The 19,926-nt window shown below is 44.0% G+C and overlaps 1 protein-coding gene across 1 annotated transcript in view; it reads right to left on the minus strand.

The window, feature by feature from the left end:
* The window catches only part of DNAH2 (dynein axonemal heavy chain 2), a 3,498,763-nt gene that overhangs the window by 2,145,710 nt on the left and 1,333,127 nt on the right, over window positions 1-19,926 (minus strand). The window contains exon 29 of the mRNA XM_069646273.1: window positions 3,357-3,537. Within this exon, the coding sequence (XP_069502374.1) occupies window positions 3,357-3,537 (181 nt within the window). The remainder of the gene's footprint in view (window positions 1-3,356; window positions 3,538-19,926) is intronic.

Consider the following 19,926-nt stretch of genomic DNA (forward strand, 5'->3'; position numbering starts at 1 on the left):
TGGCACGGGGATCTCAGGCGGCGGAAACAGTGTTACAGGGTTATCGGCAAGGTGCCGGTGGCATCGACGGGTTACCGCCAACCTTGTAATGAGGCTGATAGTCTTACAGTACTGATAATCTTAGGGACTGATACATTTCCCCATAAAAAGGAGCAAAAAACTTACTTACCTCCAAAAATGTCATGTCAGCAACTAACAATAGGAAAAAATAATACTTTTTTGGATTGAAGCTGCCCATCGATCAATAGACCTATTTCCAATGCTGATCGTTATAGTGCGCTCGCATCTGATGCAATGGTGGTTGGTTCACTAAAGCATGTTGGGAGATCCAATTCCCTCAAAAAATTATGCATCTATTTAGCCAACCAATTTTTGGTGCAACAGAAGGTGCATGTTATTTTTTTTATTAATGCACCACATAATGTACTTTTTATTTGAGACACAACTTTGTCAAGAAATATAATATCCAAAAATGTGTCTTTGACAGGAGCAATACTACGTTCCCCATAGACAATGTCATGTGCGATTCCTTTGGGTACTTTCAACAGGATTTTTCTTTAGAAAAAAAAAATAATACCATTTTCCATACTCATATAATTCTGCCTTCCCCCAAAACACCATACCGCAGCACCATAAGTTGCCTTAGGTTTAAAACCACTTACAACCGAGCGAACCAAGATTGCTCCTATCCTATTATACAAAGCTAAAATAGCACCCAATACCTTATTAAATCTACGTTAAGCCTACATCACACGAGGAGCCCAAGATGAATTAGAACAAGGTATATTCAATTTAAATTTTGATTTCAGACAAAACAAGGACCAAATGGACCATAAAGATTACCCGTAGGAACGTATTTTCAGTGTCAATGAGCAAGTTTGCGACAATTAGAATTGCTAGGAACTATTGGTGAATATCTGCGGTTTTCCTGTTTTAAACTGCTAACACAACACCCCTTCAACTGAAGTCTTTCAGTAAAAATATATTTGGCAAAAAGCAAAATCTAAAACGTAAAATTCATACTGTGTTACTGTTTCTGAAACTCTTTTTCTCCAAGTCTCCCTTCTTCCCAACCTGTTGGGATGCCTGCTCCTGCAGCAGGAAAATCCCAAAAATACCTCAGGTGAAAATATTCTGGGATGTACAAGCAAGATTTCTGTAGTTCCAACTTTTTAGAATAGCCTCCCAATTGTGTTATGAACTGCACCATCATTATCTTAAGAAAATGGTTAAAAACGTTTCTAAACAAATAATTGACTGAATTTTCCCCATTTTGACTGGCTACTTTATGTCATCGATAAGATAGTTTGAGTGGTAATACCAAAATTAAATCTTATATTATAGACTGTAAATTATTGCGAACTGGCTTGAAGTATTGCTGCGAAAAGTGGTTGTACACCGTTTGCAATTAATAGATGTTCTTAATAAAAATAAAACGTTTTCCCAGCTGTTAATTGATACTCATTCGCATTGACACGGCTGAAATAGCCAGTCTGCCATTTTGAGGTGAGGCAGAAGGGAACAACCAACCCTGCAGTGTGGCACTCTCCCTCCCAAAGTTGCCAACAACAGTCATGGTCTCCAAACAGACCCATGTAGTCAGTGAAAGTTAGTGCACGCTGCTGGAATAAAGACTAGCCTTCAAGGAACAGCAAAAGCCTGAGCTACAGACTTGGAAAAGTATCTACATTTGGCAAAATGTAACTAGAGGGAGTGGGAAAGGAAGATGGTCTCTCCATATACCATTTAAAACCTCCAGGTAGCGCAGTGCACAGCAAGCCCTTTACACCAAAGTGCTTTAACAAAAAAGAATTTTACAGAAGTATGTAAATTCAAATCAAACGAGAAAACATTAAGAAGAAAGCAAATAAGCCTTGATGTGAGTGCGGAAAAGGGAACAGGAGGAAGATAGTGAGAAAGAACAAAAACGAGACTGGCACATGGTGGATGTGGGATCAAGAGAAGGAATAGGGACTCAGACCTGCTGGCAGGATGCAACCAAAGCATGATCAACCCCAGGTCCGGCAGGAACTGTGCCAAGCTGAGTGAAAGGCTTAAGGCCCGCTTTCGTACTGTAAAGACCTTGTCTGAGAGCAAAACGGGGGCAGCATCAAAGGACTGGTGGAGGTCTCACCATGCTCATTGATTGGCATGAAAGGTATCTGTGCTTCTTGAAAATCCCTTAATGGGTATGCTCTTGGGATGTGACTTCTTGCCTGGTAACAACAGACTGTCTAACCTCCTGCACCATTCCCAATACAGAAATCGTCTTACTAAGATCAAGATCCAAAAGTCAGTGGTTGAGGACAAATTTAACTGTCGACTCCAGCATTGGAACCTTTCTTCTCGCTTGAACGTCCTGAAGACCACATCGGAGAGACAAAGGTGTGATTCTCAGATGTAGATTGCAGTTTGTGACCCAGGCTCAGAGTAGGAATGACAGCCAAGAACGGGTACATGAACCCGAAACACTCCTTGAAGCAAGAGAAATACTACATGTGACTGCTGGCAGTAAAGGCGTTTTTAATAAAAACTTTTGGGATTTTCTTTATGGAATAAGAAAAGGCGCGTAAGAAAAAATCCTCACAAACCTAAAAAAACCAGAAAATGTTCTCTTGTTAAAACAATCACGAGAAACCCAAAAAAAGAGGATGCCTGGAGCAGTTTTCCGAGCATAATGCAAAGCTGAAAAACAGGAAGTGGCGGTTGGGCCACGCGGTAAAGGTTATATAAAATAATGTGGTACTCAAGCACATAATGGAAGGTACACATACCAAGAGCTTAATGTTCTGTGCAGAATCTGTGGAGCAGTTTTCCAGTATGGCCTGATGCAGGAGTAGGTTTTACAACTTGTTCGGAAGGAGGGATAGCCAAACAGTAATAATTGATTTATTTGTATTAAACATTATCCAAGAAACGTGCGCATAAAACAATTAATCTTTAGAATAACAATAACCAGAAGAAGTATGAGGGAGAGCAGAGAGACCCATGGAGCTTTTTATGCAAAAGAAGACTAGACCAATAGCCAAGGATGCTGATGGTGAATGCATTGATCAAGTTGTTAGCGGAGGGAGTGACCTTTGGTGTGAATCTTGCTAATATCCGGTGCGTTTAGGTAGTTAGGGTGATGAATGATTGCCTTATCTTGATGTTAAGGTCAATGCCACATTTGGAAGAAGAGGGTTCTTGGTACTGTGGGCGAGAGGAACGTGATAATCCTTTGGAAGTTGTGTTTTAGGAGTGGGCCATGGCTCAAGGACTATAAACCTACCCAATGGACTGCATAGAGAAATCTGTGAATGAGTAGGTACATACTCTGGTTTCTGAGATTTAAGAAGGACTGTTGATGCTCTAACCTCAAGATACAGCCATTGCCTCTGCACAGTCAGAATCATTTCAACAACTTCAAGAATAAGTGACAAGCGGCGCTCCCAGAAGTCCACATCATGCTCAAAGGCTTTGACAAAAACAGATGCTTTCATGGTGGACAGGTTGATCTGATTATCCTCCAGGGCCTGGAAAACCTCTTCTGTTCCACTAGAATAAAAGTAGAAAACAATGGCGTTAAGAAAGCAAATCAATAGCATTTCATCTTATTTAGATTGTATAGCAAAAGGGTATAATGAAATGTAAAATGCAACTATCCAATGGCACTACTTCGGGGGTTTTCTTAGATTCAATTGTCGTTTCCAAGACCCTTATTTTAACTGTGAAGTTCTCTGCGCACCTTTGTCTCCCTGCATTCCTGCCAATCAACCTTTAACTCTACCCATCACCTTCCCTTTCAACTTATTACTCATTCTCTCATCTCTCCTGCCCTCACCTTGTCTCTCATCATTGGATCTACCTCCTATTCAGCTTTGTTTTACACTAATTGACAAGTTAATTCATAGTCTGGCCCTTACCCCTCTTAATTATCTTTTCTCACTCTATGTCCTTATCCACACACTTCTTCCCAAATTCTTCTCTGTTCTCCATCCACCTTGGGCATAGGCCTAGTTCTAATAATGTTCACTTGTCACCCCTAAGCACTAGAATACGTTCCAATGTTGCTTTCAATCCCTGATGTCTTTGTCTTTCCTACTGTGATGAATCCAGCGGCATCATCACTGATTCCCCTTCAATGACCTCCTCCTATGTTGCCAGAGGACGGCAGCCGCTACCTGATCCTGACCCTGGGGGTGGCCACATGAGGGAGGATCATATGAGAAGAGACAACAACCGGGGAGAGGTGGTGACTCAATTTGACGAGATGCAGTATTTCCCCCCTCTCCCCTGAAGAAGAGCATATAATGCCCAAGTCCTTAATGGCTTATTGTCATTTAACAGTTCCATCGTATAAAAAAGTCAGAAAACCTTTCTCTGAATTATGCTAGTCTAACCCCCATTTGTGACTCAATCATTCACAGCTCATACATAACATCTTCTGGGTTTGATGTATCTTTATGTGAGACTTAGGAACAATATCCAAGAACATCTATGGTCTTCAACTCCTATAAAACCCCAAGTACTGAGACGAAGAAGAGGAAGGAGTCTATGCAGATTGTTAGGCAAGATTGTGTGCAGTACCTTTTGGGAGACTGCAGCAGCCTTGACCTCCTGCCAATAGGAACCCAACATTTGTTATACGTCTGTAGTACACAGGTTGGTAGTGTGGCTGAGCAGCCAGGCTTATCTCAAGAGGGGTCAATGCGAGCAGTAGTGTGATTACACAGAGGTCTACAGTGACAAGTATTCAAATAAACTCAAGGTTTCTTGATTAAAAACAATTATTAATTTATTTAACAGTCAGTTTAATAAGCCTTCTTCAGAAGGGGAAATATATATGTAACACACAAATACACTCCAAAATACACACTCTTAGTTTCTCTAAATCAGCAAGTACCCAATTGGGACGGCACACATACACTTCCTACACCCTCAGATGACTTAAATAACTAAGACACTGTGGACATTAATATATATCACTGGTGCATTTAGAGAAATACTGAGTTTGGCGTTAAAGAAAAGGGTTTGGGAATAAAGCAATGGTTAAACAAATATTCTGACGCAGTTAAGTACTTTTGGAACCCCCAATGCAAAGCAAACTAACCCTTTACCGGAGGAAAGGTAACTCACATAGTCAGAGGTGAGAAGAGTCTCTCAGGGAGCCAAGACAGCCAATTTAATTGAGAAAAAGTCTAGGTGAGCTGAAGTACTTCTTGCAGGTAGGTAAAAGTCTTGCACAATGTTTTAGAAGTCTTTGTAGAGAAAATGTAGGGCCACACGCTGGGAGGCTTGTGAGGTGCAAAGCTGCAAGCAACTCTGCAAAGGCAACCAAGACTAGTCTCAACTGAGAACAAGTAAGGCTACAACAACAAGAGTTAAGTCCACTTAGTTTTACAGTACCTTTGGTTAGAAGAAATGGTTCCAGCTGGCTTCTGTTCCTGTGTAGCTCAGCAGATCCTGTTGCTCCTGGGCCTCAGCCGTGGGGACAAGAGGGAGGCCGTCTGGGGACTCCTAGACTACAATGAAAAGGTCAGCGGCAGCAATCGGCAAACCTCAATTAAGCGGTACTTCGCGGTTTCAGCTCCTCACGTTTCAGCAAATAGCACCACTGCGGTTCTCCACTACCAATCTGGACTTTCCTCGCATCTGCGGTCCAGCACTCTGTTAAGGTGGGTCAGGCTTAGCCAGTCCTGCTTCCTGTGAGTCCGGAGGATCTTTCTGCAGCTCGGGTCTGACTTAAAAGCAATGTACTCAAGCTGGTGTTCCTCTCCCTGGCACTTCGGATCCAGCAGCAGCAGCAGCAGTGGAATTACAGCCAGCTTCGAGAGGATGTCCAGACAAGTTCACTTTGGGGTTGATTGGTCCTACCAACCCAAGGGGAGAAGTCATCCTTGCAGGGCTTCTCTAGTCGAGGCGAATTCAGAGCTTCAGCACAGCAGCAGGGCTTCACCGGGCAAACCAACAGTCCAGGAGTTGCAGCAGGCGTCTCTTCAAAGTTCTTCTTTGGATTCTTTCGTCCAGTGGTTGACTGCCTTCCAAGCCAAAAAGCCTCACCGTTTATGCAGGTTTCTCCCATTCATTCAAGCCTAGCTGTCAATCACACAGCAGGGTGGCAGTCCTCCAAGGACAGCCAGACGGCCAATCACCTTTGGGTGCATTCCTGTAACCAAGGGGATTAAGCACAGGGAGTTTTGGGCATCTCCCTCACTTCCTGCCCCTGCCAGACACTCTGGAGCCAGAGGCGGGCTTCACTTGTGAATCCCGCAAAAGACAAAACAAACAAAGGGACCAAACGTGGTTTGGCGCATACAGTAAATCGTCAGAAGGACCTTTCCAGCAAGAAATGGCGAAAAACGAAGACCGGGCCATTTTGACAAAATGGGCACCCAAGGGTATCTTACTGCATGCTGTAAAAACACACAATGGTAGTAAAAAGTAAACCACTGCCACCAGCCATTAATTTAAAATGTTACATGAGAAACTAGACAAAGGGGATACTAAGCAAGCCCTCCAGCACCCTATGGTAAGATAGCATGTGCTGGGTCTAGAAAGTTACAAATGTAAATAAAGTCAATTTCACTTCACTGCTCTTGGAAACAGTAGTTCTCCAAGAAAAGGTATTTAAACCTTTGGGAAATCTGAAAGACTGCCCTGTGCCACTGCACCTAAGGTGCTGTGTGCCACAATGTAAACAGATGATGCCTATGGAGCTTGTCAGACTCCAAAACCAAAAGAAACAGAGTCCTAATCACAGAATAAATACATGAGAGAGTAGGAAACAGGACACACTCTCTCCAAGTTAGAGATTAAAAAGTCCTAAAGTCCAGCACAAGTGCTGGGGGTCTCTAAGGTGGTAGGAAATCAGCGCATTTCTGAGAATACTCCCTAACACAGATCAACGGAATTCCAAAGCCTAACATTCTGACTAGTTGTTTTAGTAGACCTAAAGTACACTGGACATTTAAAAATGGCAGAGGCAGTTCGAGAGAGGGTCATGCAGGAGAAAGCAGTGAGCAAGAGGACGTCCAAATCCTTGCGGCAGCTCGCGTAAGCGAGGCACCCATACCGGCAGGGCGAGAAAAGAGGCGAGGCGCAGCAGAATACCTGAAGAAATGTGGAAGCACTGCCAGATGCAGTGAAGCGCCTGAAGGAACATTTGTACCGCAAAGCAGCATTCTCCAGTCCAGTTCACAGGGGAAAGCCAGCGAGTGATCGAGGAGCTGCAGTAAACGCTGGGGAAACATCCACACTGTGCAAGAGGCCAACCCAGTGAGGAAGCTTCATCGCAAAGGCACGCCAAGAGTCAGAGATGCTGTGAGTGACCGGTGAGTCTGATCAAAGTCCTTGGGGGCCCCAGGGCGTAGGAACGTGTGTGTTACCAAATTACTGAATGGTATGAGACTGCAAACACTGACAATACTCAAAAGTAGTTGAATGCAGACAAAAGCCAATAATATTTCAAATATCCAATAATCCGAATATTTGAATACCGACAAGACAAAGTGCAGCAACAAACCACAAGCAAGACCAGTGCATGGAATGCCAGTGTGGGGGAAAACTAAAACAAGTGTTACCATAGGCAAATATATCGAGCATCTCAAGATATATGCTACAGTGATATACTGAAAAGAACAGTGAAGCAGTAAAAGTCCTGGCAGAGAAGAATACCAGGCACCTAAAATGGTATACATTGTCTGAACGTGTGGGAAGATGCATGGCAGGGCAGTATACCAGGGGATCTGAGAAGGCCACAGAAGGCAGGGTCAGAGGCGTATACCAGACAATTGGCAAAGGTTACCAGAAGATCTAAAGACAGACTGTCATGGAATTTACTGTTTAATCAAGCTAAATAAAAACTGTTATGTAATTGATTATTTGCGAGTCCAACATAAAGGCACAAAAAGAACTGTTGGGTAAAGAGACTTTTTTTTTTTCCTTTGGGCCAAAGGTTCTTTTCCATGGAAGTTATTTTTGTAGGAGACATGCTTCAATATTTTTGTGAACACTTTTTGCTAATATCAAGTCAAAGACATTTCCTTGCACCTTTTGTGGTTTTGTTTCCAGAGTAAGTGTCAGTTTAGAATGTTTGTTATACAAGAAAATTTCTCTATAGATTAGGGCTAGAGAGGCGTTTTCCAACCCATTTTTGTTTAATGAAATGTCTTATTTTGAAAATAACATGACCTTGTGTCCGCCTCTCATCCCTGACTTGTCACACTTCTCTCATCCCCCAACCTCATAAACTTTGCTCTACTAGAAATAATGTTTAGTTGCCCAAAAGCCTGCTTCATGTTATTTCTTCAGCCTAATGTGCCAACTTGTTTTATTGCTATGTGAAGTGCTTTGGTGAAAGTGTTGTATACATTAAAGAAATGAACAGGTTACTTACCTATGGTTATTTTCTTTCTGATGGGGATGATGATTCCTCCCACCAATTCCACATCTTGTAAAAGCCAGTCCAGACACAGTTGGCTCCGGGATGTTTTATAAAAGCCACCAGGTGGCACCCTGGGTTCTGAGCTCAGTCTTGTCATGCCCTCTCACTTCATAAGTAGCATCATTCATACATATACACAAAGCCAACAATTCAATTTCCCTCAGTTCTGCCTTTGAACCTCAGGTGTATGCAAGGAACAGCAGAACTGAACTTAGTGGTGTAGGCAGGTGGCAGATGAAGAATCTGGGAGAGGAATCATCATATCCATCCGAAAGAACATTACCAATGGTAAGGAACTTGTTCTTATAACATATACATCCCTTCCACAGATCCCCATCTTGTGAAAGACTCCCGAAGGTATTACAAGAGAAGCATAGAGGTGGGAAACTGATGCGATTGTACTAGTAAGCTTTGCAGGACTGCCTTGACCACTTTCTCATACTCATCCGACAAAGAATTGAGTTGGTAGTGCTTAGTGAAGGTGTAAAAATGAACCCATGTAGATGCCCAAAAAGATGTCCAGCACAGGAATACCCCTTTGCAGAGCGAAGTGAAGTTCAGTATGAGCCCTACCAGAACCTTCTTGTGGGCTGGTTCATAGCAGGTCATGACGACGAGAATGATTCATTGAGAGATGGTCCTCCTTTTCTTAGGGTCCACATATCCTACCAAGAGAGATCATCAAGACAAAAATCAATCCTGTAAAGTTAAAATGTGATGCCTTATTGGGTCCAGCACATTGACTCTGTCTTCTGTTTTGAATAATGAAGAGCTTGAAATAAAATACAGCAAGGTGGATTTTTTGTTGGAGATGAAACTCTCTTACCACCTTGGGCAAGAAAGAGAGGTTAGCCCTCATTAACTCTCAAAGGGATCTTTTCCTATGGAAACTACAGGAAAGGGGTAGAGATGGAAAGCGCTTGAAGATCGGACTCTCTCAATGTGAACATGAGGCCCACGTTAAAGGAAAGCAGCTGGAAGGGGTATCATATAGAACAGTCGTAATGAGAAATCCTAGGGCCAAATTAAGGTCCCAGGAAGGGGCAATAAAATGCTTAGACATTCATCAGGCTTTTCAGGAATTGCAAAACTAGGGAACTGAGATATGGGAACCTTTAGCAGGTGACCTCATAGAAATGGAGAGGGCAGCCAAATAGCCTTTAACTGTGTCTATATCAAGTCCTGATTTGGCCAAAGAAAATACAAAAGCAGATCCTTTCTCCATAGAATCCTCCAAAAGGAGGCAATGTCCAGAATGTACCAGATCCTCAGTGTCCAGCCCAATCAAGATCATGGTTGCTCTTCTCTACTTCTTCAGTACCAAATAGGTCAGCCGAAACGTCTGAAATCCATATACCAACGTAAACATCCAGGGAACCCCCAATGCATAGCCCAGAGACTCCCCACCCACTCGGAACTCGTTGGAGCAGAAGATCTTGCACTCCAAGTTCAAGCTGGTCATAAACAGGTAGATCTGGGGTAGCCCCCACATGGAGAAGAGCTGCACCACAATCTCCCCATTCAGCGCTCACTTGCATGAGACATCCGTGAGGCAGCTCAATGCACCCGATTGTGTGTTCAGACTGCCATTCAGCTGAGAGGGTGCTACATTCACCTTGTACCTGATTCCACAAAACCACAGGAACAATGGCCTCCCTGCACAGCTTTGTAGATCCTACACCGCCCATCTTGTTGACGTAGTCCATGGCAGTGATTTTGTCCTGGGGGACTAGGAGAGTTGAACATGTCGTTGATGGAAAGAGGAATTGCTTGCACTGCCAGACAACTCAAGCAAGATGATGTGACAGTTTCACAGAACACAGAACACCCATTGAAAGATGCTGCTGATGAGCTCACCATTCCATCCAAAATCTGTCTGCGACCAAAGATGCCCATCGGCAACGGCTTTCAATATGGTGTACCCAGAAAAGAGGTTGGTCATGGATTCCCATCAAAGTAGGGCCTTGTACACCTGTGGGAGAACCAAGATAATGTTCCTCATGTTCCTGTTGAACATGTACCACTCGTTACTCTGGGACCACTTTAGCAACTGCACAATGTCACTATGAAGATGCCGGAAGTCATGAGTCCTAGAATCCTCAAGCAAACCCCAGCTGCGAGTCCCTGTTCGAATGAACGGGGCTGCCGTGGTCTGAAATATATACAATTAGGGAGCACCTCACTGGGCTGAAAATATCCCTGCATTCATTTGACACAGTTATGGTGGAGAAAAGAAAGGAAATGAGGTGAATGATGAACAGAGTCAAGTGCTAAAAGCATCCTGAAGATCTACAACGTGCAAAAAAAGCAGCTAGATTTTATAAAAACTGGCTGAAGGCAAATAGACATCATCTTTACTAACATGATTAATAAATGATGTTAAAACAGTTTGTGGGAGGCGTGCAAGAGAATGTTGGTACCATATCAACTCATACACAGCGAATGTTGGTGTACTGCAGTTGACTAACGTTTAGGTAGAGGCCTGGATGTCCGACTTTACCCATCTATACGAAGAAAAAGGATCAGCATGTGATGCAAAATCTCAAATTCTGTGGGATATTCCACATGACATCGATGACATCATGGTAAAACTGCGGAAACTATCCAGTTCTCATGCCCCTGGCCCAGATGGCTTGACCAACAAAATTCTGAAAGAGAACCCAGAGCAATGGGCTGTGTTTATTAATTGCTTGTTTAAGTGCGTTACCCAGGCCCGGTCCATCCCGAACTCTTGGAGGAGAGCCATAGTGGTCTCAATATTCAAGAAGGGCAAAAGGGAAGATCCAAAGAACTATCACCGAATCGCCCTTCTGGATGTGATTGGGATGATATTTGGCTCTCTCCTTTTGGCGGGAGAATGGTTGGAAAGAGAAGACCGTAATGACCTCTTCCAATCTGGATTTAGAAAGAGGGTGGGAACAGCGACTAACATCATACTACTGAGCATGGGATTGGTCTGGGAAGATAAACCAAGGATCTACCTAGCCTTTGTTGATTTTGAACAGGCATTTGACCAGGTGGGGCGACAACATCTGCGGGAAAAACTCTGCAAACAAAAATGCCTTGGCTCCATTCTGGGCCCTCTGATGGATCTCCACTCTAATATCACCATGAGAGTAATACAAAACCAATCGGGCTTTTAGCAACTGAAATCAAATCGGCTAGAGGGCTGACAGGCTGTCCATTAGCCCTGGCCCTTTTCAACTTACTTCTGTCTGACATCCACAAAATGCTGGACACTGCAAGGTCTTGTCCACCACGTATTGGCGGTCTCCATCTAAGCTGCCTTTTGAACGCTGATGATTTGGTACTAATGGACCAAACTCCAGTGGGTCTGCAGTGACAACTTGACCAACTGAAGAACTGCTCGGAAGAGAACAACTTGGAGATAAACATCAAGAAAACTAAAATCCTGGCACCAGAAAAAACAACAACTACAAAAAAATTGAGCGGTACATTTGAGTGGCATCTGGGGAACACAAAAATCGAACAGGTACCAGCAGTTAAGTATTTAGGAATCTGGATTAACAACCGTAACGTGGAAACACCAATTGTGGACGAGCTCTGCAGGAAAGCAAAATCTTTGACGAGCCAAGCAATTAGCCTAAACAGGAAATATGGTTGTTTCTCCCTGATCCCAATCTTGGACTATTACAAAATGAAAGTGGTTAGCACTCTCGTTTATGGTGTTGAGGCAATCCTGAAACTCCCAGAAAATCTCTGCGACCATCTTGAAGAGGCATTCTGGAGAAGAGTTTTGAGACTCCCAAAATCTCTCCCAGTTGCTGTTCTATGGAGAAAGCTTGGCATTGTCTCATTACATGCTGTAGTGGAGTGGAAATGATTGGCACTATATGGGAAATGCCTTGGTGACTCCGGTACAGCTTTATTTGAGATTATTGGTAAAGGAATGGGGAAGGATACCAAGGGGCCCTTGAAAGTCTGTGCGGATGCCACAGTTTACTGTGTTGCTTGTGTGTTTGACTGCATGCGTTTCATAGAAACAGATAGGGCTGTATCACAAAATTTGTAGCTAGTGTCGATAGTTTACTGTTCATTGCGTCACTCCATTTTCCTCTCGTATGTAACAGGGTTGACACACTTTAAAGTATTGCCAAAAGTAACGTTGTGTTAAAGTGCCTATAACATTTCTAAATTGCAAAGCTTTCATTATTAGCACTCTAATCTGATTTTTAGAGCTGTAACTGTGACAATGAGGGACTTTGCCCCTTTTGAAAACAATCTTGAACCTCTGAACTGATACATAGCACTCCGGCGTTATGTAGTTCATTTGAACTACATTTCCCTCCAAACGCGGGGCCTTTATCATTTCATATTCAGCTTGTTAGTGCCGGCGCATTTGGGCTGGTCCATGTTGTACGTGGTGAAGAGGTGCAAGGCCCTTTGCCTGTTTCTCGTGCCCAAGTTAAGCTATCACCGGCCACCACCTATCCATCTCACTGCAGACCCGTTCAGAAAGGACTGTTTCTGGAACTAGGAGACCGGAGGGGTAGGAGTGACCAGGTGCGCGTACACTGTTATTTGATCCCCTTTAGATTCTGCATTTGATATTGTGAATTTTTGATTAAATAACAAAGCCTAGAGGCTACGAGCATTGCATACCTTGAACGCTTTTATACCAGCCGCGCCGACACACACTGTGAATATTTAAAGCAGTCGTGCTTATTATCTGGCAGGTTGCAAAACAGCACTGAGACAGCTATTTACACCGAGTTTCTAAGAAGTGTGAGAAGCTTTTTTTATGTCATCTGTGTGCTCTGATATATTGCAGTGATCCCACATTATACCAGCAGCGAGTTACTGGAACTATCTCTGTAAAAGTGCAGCACTGCTCCTGGGTATTACACCTCCCAGGAGACCAAGCGTGACATTTAGTTAAACGTCAGAAGCTTTTGCAACAGGCGCTTTACACCCAAGCTGATGTACACCAGGCAACGTCGATCACGGTAACTTGGTGACGAAACCAACCCCTGACTCTCTTAAAACCGGATTAGGGTTTTTACCTCTCTCGAAAGGTAGCATGGGCTAGATATATGATGTGATATGGCATTTAAAACGTGCCTATACACAAGTGTTTCAAGGCGCAACAAGGCAATGGAGGGGAAACAGAGGGAAGACAGACAGAAATCCAATTAGGCCTGGTGACATTGAGATCACGCAAGTGCAGGGGCAAGGGGAAAAGAGCAGGGGAAAAGGGGAGGGGCAGATATTTAGGAAGAGAGAGTTGAAGGTATTGAGGTGCCAGGCCCCAGAAGGCCTTGTGGACAATGCAGAGGGTTTTGAACTTAATCCTCATCGCCACTGGGAGCCAGTGAAGAGATTTCAGTCCTGGAGAGATACGCTCCCTGGGCTTGAGGGCAAGGACAAGTCTTGCAATCCTGTTTTTGATGAGTTGCAGAGGGCGGAGAGTAGAGGCAGGCAGATTTAGAAAGAGGCTGTTGCAGTAGCCCAAAATAGAGAGAACCAGAGCTCTGGTGAAAGTGAGCTTCTGAGGGAAGGAGAGGAAAGGAAGAATACCTCTGAGGAGGTGCAGCTGATAGTGTGACTTCTTGGAAACGTCAGAGATGTGAGGAGAGAAGGGAAGTGTGGAGTCGAAGATGACTATGAGGTTTTTAGCCTCACAGGTGGGAGCAGGAAGAGGGCCAAGAGAGGCCTGCCAAAAAGCAGCAGGAAAGGAAGTAGCAGGTGTGCCGATGAGGAGAATCATAGTCTTAATGGCATTAAGTAAGAGATCATTGGCGGAACACCAGTCCTGGATGGCGGACAGACAGACATGAGAGAAGGAGAAGAGGAGGCAGAAGGGAGTCTGAAAATTAGTTGTCATCCGCATAGCACTGAAAGTTGGGGCAGAGAGCGGCAAGAAGTGGGCAAGAAGTGCCAGGTATGGGTTGAACAACCAGGGAGAGAGGTTAGACCCCTGGGGAACACTACATGTAGAGATAGAGATAGAGGAGAGGAAGGACCCAAGTTGGACCTGGGAGGGTTGATCGGAAAGGAAGGGGTCAGCTAAACCAGACCTGATCTATGATACCCAGGTTATCACAGAGCAGGATGGCATGGTTGACCGTGTCAAAGGCAGAAGAGAGATCAAGTAAGATAACAACACAGGGGGTGCTGGAGTCACGGATGTTCAGGAGAGCCGTTTCCATGCTTCTAGCGGCTCTGAAGCCAGACTAAGGGTCATGGAGACAACCAACAGATTCTGTGTGAAGATTAAGCTGGAAGATGGCCAGCTTTTTCAGAAGTTTGCCAAGGAAAGGAGTGATGGAGATTGGACGATAGTTAGCCGGGCAGGTAGGGTCGACAGAGGGTTTCTTAAGAAGAGGGAACACAAGGGAGTGTCTCAGGGAAGAGGGGAAGACTCCGGTGGCAAAGGAGTGGTTTCCGAAATCAGCCAGAGCAGGAGCCAGGGTGTCAATGTGGTCCTTAATGGTTTTGGAGGAACAGGGGTGAACCTGTTTTGACAAGACTTTCATAGATCGGACTTGTCAAGAAACCTTGTCAGAGGAGAACAGGGGAAAGGCAGAGAAGGAGGGGGGAAGAGGTGACTGAAGAAGGGCCAGAGGAAAAGCAGGGAGTAGAGGGGGTAAGGGGAGAGGAAGAGAGCGAAGACAGGATGTTCTGAGTTTTTTAGATGAAATGAGAAGCCAGGGCCGTGCAGAGGGCATGGGAGGGGACAGGATAGGTAGAGACTGCAGTAGAATTAGCCAGCTCCTTGCAGATTTTAGGGAGTTCGGCCAAGCTGTTAGATGCCGTAGAGATGCAGGCTTGGATGTGAGCTCTCTTCTTGGTGCGGACAGAGCGCCGGTATTCCCGTTGGAGCAGGCGGCATGCCAGTTTGTCAGAGGATGTACCAGAAGTACGCCATTTCCTCTCGATCAGCCTGAACTTGCCTTTAAGGGTGACGAGGTCAGAGTCGTACCAAGAGTTGCACTGGGCTTTGGGTTTCAAGCGGATCCTCATGACAGAACATCGAGAGTATCAGATATAGCAGAGTGGAGCATGGAAAGGGCTGTGTCAGGATGTGAGTCAGCCAGAGGAGGAGGAGGGGGTGAGAAGGTGGCAGCGAAAGCCTGAACTGACACACGCTTCATGGGTCGGATAACCAAGGTAGGTGGCAGTGCTGTAGTTGCTTGGCCTGAGGGGTGGAGAGAGAGAGAGAGAGAGGGAGAGAAAGAGAAAGAGAAAGAGAAAGAGAGAGAGAGAGAGAGAAAGAAAGAAAGAAAGAAAGAAAGAAAGAAAGAAAGAAAGAAAGAAAGAAAGAAAGAAAGAAAGAAAGAAAGAAAGAAAGAAAGAAAGAAAGAAAGAAAGAAAGAAAGAAAGAAAGAAAGAAAGAAACAAAGAAAGAAAGAAAGAAAGAGTCCAGTGGAAAGACAGGAAGCATCCAGGCTGATGTTGATGTCTCCAAGAAGCAGGAGTTGAGACCAGGAGGGAAGAGGAGAGGTACGCTCACTCAGAGAAGAAGAAGGAGCTCTGACCAGGTGGCCAATAGATGGTAGCCACAGTAAGGGAATGGCTAGGGGAGAGAGAGAGAGCCTGCAGACAAGGCATTTGAAAGAGGAGTAGGCCTGTGTAGGAATGATGGAGGCAGGAATCCACTCAGGGAAGATCAGGGCTACACCCCCTCGGGAACGGTTGGATCTGGGCGTGGAGAGGATCTTGTAGGGTGTCCGGTCATTTGGTCGACTGCAAACTGGTCGACTGCAATTTGGTCGACACCATTTGATCGAAAACCAAATGGTCTAAATTTCTTTTTTTATTTATATGTGTGTTTTGTGGGTTTTCGTGTGGGAAAAAAAGAAAAAAAGAAAAAAAAGGGGGTTTGGGGGGGACCCTCCCAAAAAAAACCAAAAAAGGGGTAAAAATAATTAAAAAAAAAAATCGACCATTTGGTTTTCGACCAAATGGTGTCGACCAGTTGTCCAGTCGACCAAATGTTTTCAACCAAATGACTGGCAACCTCTTGTAGCCATCAGGGAGGAGTGTGTCAAAGCTCGTGACAGAGCTGGCCGTGATCCATGTCTCGGTGAGACCAAGGATATCGAGGTCAAATTCCTCCAGAAGGCGGCAGATGTCAGAGGAGGGTTTGACAGCTGAGCGAGAGTGAAGAGTGGCAATATGGAGAAGGTTGCCGTCCTTGAAAGACTTCTGGGGAGGGGTACAAATCAGAGGTAAGCCCTGAGGAGGTGTAGAAGAGGCCTGAGGCGGGCAGAAGAGGAAGGAGAGGGTAAGATAGCCAAGGAGGAGACAGCAAGGGGAGGCAAGGTAGCCGTGGAAGGAAGAGCAGGAGAAGAAAGGAAATCGATGAGGCGCGGGAAGCGTCTATCAAAAAGGAGAAGGTTGGCTTGAGGGCCTTGGACCAAGACGGTAGCATTTGAGTAAACATTAATGACCACCTTTGAGGAGGGCCTCCCACTGGGTGCCACCACTAATGGGAGAGGAAGAGAATGGAAAGAATACAGAGACCATATGTAGAGTCCATAGGTCTGGCAAGGGAACGACAAAAAGGATGTCGTGAAAGTTTGCCTAGAGGAGGCACTGATATAGGTGTCGGTGATAGGGAGACCTGGGTTGGAGATCAGGATGTGCTTTTTAAACTTCTTCCTACCTGATTTAGTGAGGCGCCCAGGATAGTCGATAGAGAAGCAGTTAGAAAAGATAGAAGAGACAGAAAGCACCATAGAGTATGTGGGGAGGGGAGAGAAATAAATCTTCAGAAGCTGTCTCATTTACTACTGAGCCAGCATTGTATTGCTGAGTTCACAGGGCAGTTCAAAAGGCTATGGAGAAAAAAGGGGTAGAGATCCAAGCCACAGACTATGTTAGTAAACAAGAGGATACCCAAGACTCAGTGCACAGTGTTATAGCAGACCAGAATATATATAGACCACACAAAAGAGGAAACATACATACAAAACACCTTTAAACAATCCCACTAATATAGGAAAAGAGAAACAAGAACTTAAAAACTGTCAACTTAACACAAGATCCATGGATAAACAAGCGTCTTGAATCCATGATATCGTCATTGAAGATGATTTGGATATACTCTGACTAACTGAAACCTTGCTTCAGCACCCTAGTGGCCCTACCATCGACAAGGCTGTACCTGAAGGTTACACAATCCACCATAAGAACAGTGAAACAGGAACAGGTGGAGGCGTAGTTGTGATCGTCAGGGACACTATACATATATTTCCAGCTACCAAAGACTGTCAAGGATGCAAATTTCTGCGCCTTAACCACACGCCAACACCAAAAAGCTGTCTTAATATTTTACTTATCTATAGACCACCCCTTTCTTAAATCAGATTTCAATGATGAAATCATACAGCAGCTTAATATGAAAGGCCCAAATACAGCTACACTAGTGTTGGGAGACCTCAACAGAGGAGAGGAAATTCAGAGGATAAGGAAGCAATAGATCTGGAAAGGGCATTAAACAATATTGATTACTTAGTCAAGAACTCAGAACCAACAATCACTAGTGGTAACCAACTTGACTGGGTAATCCGCCATAAGCTAGAGACACACATGGACAAACTACACCCTACATCTGGACAGACCACTTTAAAGTATCTTTTTTGATGATCGCAAAAAAATGCCCCACTGAAAAACAACACGCCTAAAACAAATCCAAAATAGGAATTATAAGAAAATAACCGAGGCACACTTAGAGGTATGCCTTAAAGCCATCATGGATGAAATAACAATGCAGGATAACTGTGACAATATAGTAGCGAAATATAACACTCACTTTTGCAAACTCTTTGATAGAATAGCACCCCACCATTAAGAACAAGTTGGTCAGAAATAATAAAAATCACCAAAAGTGGTATGAACCCAGACTTAGTGAACTGAAAAAAGAAAAAAGAAGGAAAGATGTTATATGGCTGAAATCACCAACACAAATATAGATAACTGAAAGGAAACAGATAAACATGACAAAACCTGTATTGAGTAAACTAAAAAAAACTCTTCAATAACCAAATCTCAGAGGCATCAAACTCTGTTAGTAAACTCTTTGAAATACTGAAATCCATTGAGAAACTGAAAGCACCTACTCCACAAGTCACACCCACAAAGGAAGACTGCAATAAAGTACAGGAGGCTTTCATAAATAAAATCAAGGAAGCAAGAGAAACCATTCAAGGAGCACAAGCTACCCTACAGGAGCAACTTAATACACCTATGACACAACCCCTTCATGATCAAGACAAGTTCGTATTCCAACCTATAAGCATGGACGAGATAGTAAAACTATTAACTACCATGAAAACCACCTCATGTGCTGAGAATATTGTCCCTTCTAACATCATTCTTGAAAACAAGGAAATCTTTGAACCTCTTTTTACAAAGATGGCTAACTTCTCGTTTTGCGAAGGAAGAATTCTGTTGAAAACTGTCACTATCACACCATTAGTGAAGAAACCAGGACAAGACCCAAAGGACCCAGGCAACCTACGTCCAATAACACATTTTCTTTTGAACATTTTGGACAAGGTAGCCAAGACACAATTTCAAAAATGTATTGAAGACAAAGACATTTTACATAAACAGCAATCAGGTTTTAGAACAGCCCCCAGTACAGAAACTGCTATGCTGAACCTACAGACTCAAATGTTGAGCTTCACAGATTGAGGAAAAACAGGTCTGCTGGTCCTGCTCGACTTGAGCGCTGCTTTTGATTTGTTTGATCATAAAAAGCTCCAGTGTATCTTGGAAAACACCAAAAATAGCTCCTTAGAAGCAGTGCGATGGATAATCTCTTTCGTTTCTGCTAGGAAGTCAAACATCCACTGGGGGGAACTGTTTCTCCGCAGAAAATCTAATTAACTGTGGTGTGCCACAGGGCGTCTGTCTTTCCCCGTTCCTCTTCAACCATTATCTGTGGTGTCTCTGCATAGTGATTGATAACATCAGAGTTTATTTTACCAACTATGCAGACGACACCCAGTTGGGGGTTGAGCTGAGCGGGTGTTACATCAAAGACAGCACCAAAGTGGAAGCCACTTATATAATCATTAGAACATGGATGGCGCAAAATTGGATGTGCCTCAACGGGAGAATGATGGAGCTGATGATTTTTGGCTCCAGTCAAGCTGGAGCTAAACTCAGTCTTGAGTTTACGTCCTTTACTCTCAAGGACACCATCATTCCCGTCAGTGAGAAAGTAAAAACACTTAGAAGCCTCTTTGGGACCAGAGGCACAGATCACATACCTACACAGCCAATACTATCTTCGGCTACTGAAGGATATTCAACCCTACTTAAATGAGAAAAACAGTGCTACTATAGCTAGAGCAACAATATTATCAAGAATGGACTATGGAAATGCGCTGTTACTAGGTGCAAGCCAGAGATGCCTGACTAACTGTCAGGTTAGCCAAAATAACACTGTAAGAATAGTAAAGAGGAAAGAAAGGAGAGACCATATCACCAAGGATAGAATGGACTTGCACTGGTTTGCCATTAGAGAT

Source organism: Ambystoma mexicanum, chromosome 1p, assembly GCF_040938575.1.
Source record: "Ambystoma mexicanum isolate Mex_15411 chromosome 1p, UKY_AmexF1_1, whole genome shotgun sequence".
NCBI lineage: Eukaryota > Metazoa > Chordata > Amphibia > Caudata > Ambystomatidae > Ambystoma > Ambystoma mexicanum.